Source organism: Prunus mume, linkage group LG2 (assembly GCF_029339155.1).
Source record: "Prunus mume cultivar Tortuosa linkage group LG2, ASM2933915v1, whole genome shotgun sequence".
In the NCBI taxonomy this organism is placed as follows: domain Eukaryota; kingdom Viridiplantae; phylum Streptophyta; class Magnoliopsida; order Rosales; family Rosaceae; genus Prunus; species Prunus mume.
Genome location: NC_142699.1, coordinates 43885415 through 43893266, shown reverse-complemented (window position 1 = coordinate 43893266; position 7852 = coordinate 43885415). Strand labels below are relative to the sequence as shown.

The 7852-nt window shown below is 35.3% G+C and overlaps 1 protein-coding gene across 1 annotated transcript; it reads left to right on the top strand.

The window, feature by feature from the left end:
* Nucleotides 1–2554: 2554 nt before the first annotated feature.
* Nucleotides 2555–4590, top strand: LOC103322396 (large ribosomal subunit protein eL38z/eL38y). Its single transcript, XM_008224309.3, has 3 exons — nt 2555–2696; nt 3730–3913; nt 4351–4590. Exons 1-3 carry the CDS (start codon nt 2694–2696, stop codon nt 4371–4373), a joined length of 210 nt encoding a protein of 69 aa, XP_008222531.1. The 5' UTR covers nt 2555–2693; the 3' UTR covers nt 4374–4590.
* The last annotated feature ends 3262 nt before the right edge of the window (nt 4591–7852 follow it).

Sequence of the window (7852 nt, the reverse complement as noted above, 5' to 3'; positions counted from 1 at the left end):
GTGAGCGAAACCACAGCTCAGTAGGGACATAAACCTTTTTACTATAAATTGATATAATTAAATTAAGTGACAAATAATCAAGCAGCCAAATTTCACATTATTAGTAACAATGCATGAATGCTCTTCATCTAATCCCGTTAATTCATAAATGACAAGCACTGCACGCCCCATACCATGCTTATACCACTTGGTCCCGAATGCCTATTTATATGAACTAACACCCATTTTAATCATCCATAATTCCCCTTTTGTTAGTCATCTTGTCTAACTCCCTTTCGCCAGTCCCGAATCACCCAATAAAAATTATGTGCACTGTGGGATCCCTGAGACCTGGTACCTGCCAAGAGTTAGACTCAACTACACAAAAGATCATTCCCATTACCCTCTTTTTCCACCATTATTTTCTCAACCCAAGAACTCCAAATAATTTACATGACATTATATAGTTCACATATCTCATAAAAACAATGTAATCATTTAAATATCACCAATGTACATATAATCATGCCCACATTGTTCAAACAGTTAAGAGTACGTAAATCAAACAGTACCATGTATAATATTATGCTCACGAAATTTAATTAAATCAATCTCTGAAAAAGGCCCCCCAAGAAACCCCTACCTTGATACCAAAGCTTTTGCTAGAAATGTAATGTGTTTTCCCAAATTTCTACCACCTTCACAAACTTAGTCTTCCTCTCTATCTTCTTTTCTTTCTCACTTTCTCCTCTTTCGATTTCTTTTTCTCTTCTCATGCACAACTATGCATGACGATTAGTAGTGAAGGGTCCTATTTATACTAAACAGAGGCGGCAACTATCCTATACTTTCATTGGCTGCATGTTGATTTGCTTCAGCTGTGGATAACTATTTCTAAAATCACAACAGCTCATGGTTAAGTTGCTTAGTCACAAAGACAGATGTGAGCCTTAGTGTGCAGCAAGCAAGTGTAAATGAGTTCCACGTTTGCTTAGCTAATATGCAATGCAATGTAAACTTGCCAACTATAACAATTAAAGTTAAGAGGTGTTGCATGCAAAAGGTTACGTTTTCTATTGCCCAACTCTAACAAGATCATGAACTAATAGTGAAAATTTGCACAAATGCTAACTACGTGGAGTGTAAAATAACTCTTATGCATGAATTATTTTATTTTATTTTATTTATTTATTTTTAAATTTAGATAGAAGAAAGAGTTCAAAATAACTATATAGGATAAGTAAATTACGTGAAGCAAATAAAACATAGACTTCCATAAATAATTATAATTATAATTTAATACTTACTAAAAAATTAAATATTAACACTTTTAAGAATAAGGATTCTCACACTTGTCTTAGTTTGTGAACACTAACATGTGTACTTTCTTTTGTAATTATGGTGCTGGAAATCCACTATGGATAATCTTATTTTGTGAACGTTGTTGGATACGCAACATTGATTTTCTTTTTTGTGAGCTTGGTGTTGTATATGCACCATTGATCATCTTATTTTGCGAACTTTGTGTTGGATATTTACCATGAATTAAATAGAACTTTATGTTATGAAAATTGGCTTGCCAAGATGTTGGGATGGTTTGGAGCTTGTCTCACCATGTTTCAAGGAAGAAAGGAAGCATAAAACCAAGTGTAGAGGTCATGTGGCTAGTGGTTCGGCAATTGACAAACAGATAGTTGGTTTTCATAAACTATGATGGCAACTGCATGTTGCGTTTGCAATTACCTAGTGACGGTTTGGTAATTTAAGTTAGGGAAGTTGAGGGTCTGTTTGATATTCAATTTGAATCCAACTTTTGAAACTCAAAAATAGAATTTGAGTTCAAAACAAAGAAAACCTGTTTGGTAATCCTATTTAAAAAAACTCAAACTCAAGAACAACTTAAAAACATCCCAATTATTAAAAACAAAAAATATATGTTTTTTTTTCAGTTTTTTTTTCTAACAACCCACAAGTTCTCAAATTTTTAAGATTTGAAAACAGTTTTCAAGTTGCATACCAAACAAGTTTTTGAATCTTAAAAATAGATTTAAGAACTCCAAGTTTTTGAGTTCCCTATTTGAATAGGATACCAAACATCCCCTGAGCTTTCACATTTATAAAATGTTCTCAAAATACAGGCGTGTTCCCAAAGTTTTGGAAAATTTAATACTAATTTTTGGCTAAGGAATAATAGTAAAAATAATTTCTAATTAAAATATTATATCACCTCAAAAAAAAAAAAATAGTCACAGTCCAAGCATATACCAAGCACAGAATAGTACTATTTTCGTTATCTAGCTTCTTAGTTCGACATTACACCAAACGCAGAACAAGTCTTATCCTGCTTATGCCAGGCCATGCCAATCCAAGACAATCCCAGTATTTAGTTCAATTCATGATAATCCGCCGTACCAAACGAACTCTTTGTGATAAATGTCAAGAAATGCAAGCCCAATGGGAAAAATCATCAGAATTGAAGGTGGGCCAGTGGGAGAGAGTAATAAAAGCCTATTAATATGTGTTGGCCCGCGAAACTGCTCGGCCAGAAAAGCCCATTGCAGAACCCAAAGGGTAATTCGACCCAATTTTTCTAGGGTTAAAAAGGAGCCTCTTGCATCTTGAGGTATAAATGTAGCTCAGAACACATAACGCGGCTTGGTTCGTGTGGATCTGCCTTTACCAGGAGAAGAAGGAGAAGCTTCTCCGCCGTCAGAATGGTATATTCATTTCTCCCTTTATTGTGTTGATTAACATGTTTGTAAACATATAGATGCATGGATGCATATACACACATCTGATATATACACTTAACTTTGCACTTACTGACATGTATATATATGTGTGTGTATACGTATAGACACACGTTGAAGTGTATGCTCTGGTATTTTTATGTGTGAATCCATCCGTGTAGTGAAATGGGTTTCCTTCAATTTTTCTTGTTTGGGTGTTTTTGGACCTGGACTGAAGATTATGTGCTATTTGCACTTTCTGGTTTTAATCCATTTCAGTATGGCCGTAGTTGCTTGTGTTTTTCAAATAAACGGAGATACATGGATTTCTGAAAAAAAATCCTTTGACGAGGTGCATTTTAGGTATGGATTGGTTGGAGTATAATCCAATATAGAATTATTATAAAAAAAATAAAAAAAAAGTAGTCTTTAGTATCTTTCTGATTCAAAGTGAATGAAAATTCAGAGTCTAGGTAGAGGGAATGAAGGAAATGTTCAAAGGATGATGGGTGAGGTTAAGTGGAATATCTTTGAATAATATTTAAATGTATATTTAGATAAATGAATGTTTTTCGATAATTCATGTTTGCATTTAAAATGATAATTCATAGTATTGTGATTCGGTTCAGTGGCTCTGTTCTTAGCTTCCAGTCCTTTTTGTAGACTCTGGATTCTATGCTAGTAAGAGACAACGGTCAAAATTCACCATGTCAAGATTGTCTTGAACCCTCAATAAAAATGTTGTATAGAATTTCATTTTATTGCCCATCATCTCCTGATTACAGTACATCAGTGATGATATTATCAATCTTAGTTGATTCATATTTTATTGCCCATCTCATTACTTCTAATTTGATGCCTGTTTGATTGTTTTGGAATATTCAGTTTTTTTTTTCTGTTACATTTATTTGTTAATGTTGGCTGCTATGGTTATGATCTTGTTTGCTGATATTGGATTCCTTTATTGTTTTACTTGTTACTCTTTGGTGCTAAGAGTTCATGTTTGTTGTTTTCTCCACAGCCTAAGCAAATCCATGAGATTAAAGATTTCCTTCTCACTGCAAGAAGGAAAGATGCACGCTCGGTGAAAATCAAGAGAAGCAAAGATGCAGTCAAGTTCAAGGTTCGCTGCTCCAAGTACCTGTACACACTTTGTGTGTTTGACTCAGAGAAGGCTGACAAGTTGAAGCAGTCTCTTCCCCCAGGTAAAATGTTATGAAAACACCAATATCTGTTTAGAAGCAGGTAATGATGCTATTGTATGTCCTAAAAGTTATTAGCTTTGTATGCTTTGTTTATAGTGATTTAGGCATCAAGATATCAACTGGATTCTTCATAAGCCCCTATAATTTTTCCACAATTTATTGTGCAAATGGAGTTTCATGGGTTGTGAAAGTATGTTCACGCACATATTATAGTACTGTAGATATGTTTTTAGGTCACCCATTTTTCCTTTCATCTGTTAGGATGCAAGTAATATTATTTATTTTTGAGAGCCTTTTTTTCATGTAACTGAGTTTGTTGTTAAATGATTTAGGCAACTTTGAATGTTTAGGTTTATTTGATTTGATGTTATACTGGGTTTTTGTTGAATTTGTTGTGGCTGATTGAAGAGATAAAAATGTTATTTTCATGTCTGCAGGTTTGAGTGTGCAAGACCTGTGAACTGGAATACCCTGAGCATGTCAGATGGTTGCTAGGTGTTGAGAATTGGAAAACTTATCTTTTATGGTAGTGATTAAAATACTTTTGTAATGAATTGTTATTGCATGCTGCAATTGTTTGGTGGATGGTGTTAGTTTATTTTCTTCAATTATGGCATTTAGACTTGCCTCTTCTTCATTTTAATGCAATTACCAGTTTTGAAGTGTGCTTTCTGCTAGTTTGTTTTGTTTGATATCTGGCTGCTGAATGGATTTCGTTGCAATGCCCATTTAAGCGACGAGCTAAATGAGTTGAATATTGTGTCCGACCGGTAGAGCAGTTCCAAATAATAGACTACTGAATCGCAATGTGTATTGTTGATTAGTTTTGCACTTGTAGTGGCAGCAAGTTGAGCTCTGTTTAATTCCCAAATCTTTTATATATAAATTTGAAGAGTAACAATATATTTCAGTTTTTCTTTGTATATTGAAATAAGTTTTATACTAATTACGAGAAGGGTACTGCCGAATACCCGCTGAACTATTTCAAATGTTGAAATTACCACTCTGAATTAATTTTTCAGCCAATTTAGCCTTCATATTAAATGTATTTGTCAATTTCGCTCCAGCTGTTAGTGTTTTCACAATTCCATCCAAATGCCCGACAAAAATACCATGTGAATGGCACATGTACTGTAATCTCGTCCTAATCCTCAGACCCCTTTTAGCGATACGTATGCCCAATTCCCAATTCCCTTAAAATCAAATCGATATTTCTAACTAGGTTGTGTGAGCTTTTGCTTCGATCAGATGGTGAGGGATAAAAGACACTTTCAACTTGACAATAGTGTGCTATCAGAGGTGAAAAGTACGAAATATGAGATGTTAATGAAGAATCTTCAACTCAGAGAAGAGGGCAAAGGTCTCTCGAGTCCCTAAGCTTGTCATATTAAGTTTGGAAAATGAATACAAGTCAACTAAAAATCTGGAGTTTTTCTTTTAAACTCCGCACTTCTCTTTGTTCACCTTATATTCTAAGTTCATCTCAACTTCTAATTCAAATTTTTTACAATTTATAAAAAAAACTCCACTATCTTCCTAATTACCCCAAAATACACACTCAGGAAAAAAAAAAAAAAAAACCCATCGACCCCACACCCCATGTTATAATTGATTCACAACCTTTGATGGTGGCTATACTTGCGGCCTTGTTCGTTGGTGAGAACACTGCTTTCCTTGGAGCTGCCGGCCTTGTTCTTGGTGTCACTGGACTTTTACTTCTTGCGGTAAATATTTTCTTTTCTTCCATGGCATTGTCAGTTTCATTCCATTGGCTTTTAATTACTCTTGCCAATGCTTGTTTATTGCGATTTTGAATTCAGAACTTTAATTGCAGACCAACAACATGTGGATGCACAAGTTTTATTTGGTTGACAAAGACGGTTATCTTCCTCAACGGAAAATGCTTCCCAAGCAGTTGAATGTTTTGCCATCATCAACTGTTAATTCTTTATGATGCAATGTTAATTTGACATTGCTCGATAGAGAGGCTTCCCTGAATTGGTAGTTCTAATAGTTATCTGAAGCTCCTTTGTCATCTACAACTGTAAGGCCATGGTCAATGTTTTGTTCATTTCTTCATCGTGGATTTTCATGGGGTTGATCTTCTAAGGGAACTTTGGGGGAAAGTGGGAGAGTAGAGTGAGATTGTTGATGATGCTATTATAGTTTAACTCATGCAGTTAGGTTTGTGGGGGAACTTCTCACATTACATACCTCAATTGACGACCCACAAGCCACTATTTGCATACCGTATTTAGGGTTTGTGAAGAGAAGATTAGAGTGTAATAGGTTTCTTGGATTGAAAGAGATGAGTAATTTAGCAATAAGGTGTAGAGGAGTTTGTGTTTTTCTGAAATTTAATATGAAGAGTGGTGGGGTAGTGTATAGTCGGGAGGGAGATATGAAGAGTGGTGGTGCAGCTTAGGTTTGATTTTTTGTTATAGATAATAAATGTCCTTCGCTTCATCTTCACGGTGTAATAAAGCAAGGTAAGAGGAGCATATAAGTCAAGCTGCTTAATTAATGTATAAGACTTAGATCAAGCTAGGGCTCATTCGCTTAGCAAATCTCTAATTAGTCTTCTCTGGTGTCGGCCACAGTCCAAGAAGTAGTCTTTTCCCATTTGCTAGCAACAAGAAGAGAGTTAGGGATTCGGCGCTTATAATAAAAGAAATAAATCAAGCAGACTCAAGCCAGCAAACAAAAGACTTTTTATAATATATTTTAGGTCTATCACGGATTCAAGCTATAGCAAAGAAGACTTATAGTCGATCCGGGATTGAGATGCAAAGACAAAGGAATATGGTAGAAGGAGTACAACAAGCAATCAAATGAATGCAGGAGTTGATAAGCGTAGAGGGCCTAGAAAGAGAAGTTAAGGTCGGTAGGCAGAACAAGGGGTGTTTGGGAAAGATAGTAAGTACTTCTTATATCAACCACAGGCTCCCGTGTTTCTTACTTTTTTTTAGTAGTATCCCATTCCTCTATGTCATTCCCTCATTCCCTCATTCACTCTATCCGTCCAACAAGCTCTCTCTCCCATTGGTAGGCAGAAGACATGGGTTTTGGAGGGAACTACTAAAGGTGTGTATAAGCCCTACATACAATGTATGTGTCCCTCCAGCCCAGCTAAGCTTCACTATGAACTAATAGGCTGAAATTAGCATATAATAAAAGATGGATTATAAGTACGGTGAAACCAGTATCCCAATTGTTAAGTCAACCATAAGGAAATCAGCACACATGAATGACTTTAATTCAATACTTCCACCAGAAACTCTACAATAATTGGTTTAATCGATCGGTTTAAGGTCTGTGCCCTGTCCACAAAATCCTTTAATGAGATAGATCGGTCCCTAGAATATGTCGTACTCTTCTCGTCCACAAATGACTTTCTTGAATTAGTTCCTCTATCTTTCTTGAATTGTAGCAGCAAGAAGTACACGTGAATCGATTTCTGTAATTCAATATACCTTCCCTTCGAGATCTCTTTTTGAAGGTGCAAAATCTATAATAATAAAAAAATAGATGTGGAATCCGCTTATGGTATTGGAATTTTTGAAAACATTGGCTCAATCCGTCCACGGTTATTTTATTATGAATCCTGCCTTCGCCTTTTTGTTAGCAGCTCTTCGATCAACCCAGGAAAGAGTACCAGAGGCCATGTTTTCTAATCCAAAAGGTCACTTTCATGGCTTGAATAGGTCAAGATAGGACATTTCAAAAGGATCGTTTTTTGGGCTTTATTTTGAAGCGTAGTTTTCTACTCTATTTTCTACTATATATATAACAAGGAGTGGAGCTGAAGAATCTCTCTCCCCGCAAGGCTACTACGTTGTACTAGGGTTAATTATTAAGTTGGATGACTTTTTTGTCTTTTTACACAACAATAAAACTTAGAGATTAATGATTTATGTATTAGGGTGAACAAAGAAAAGT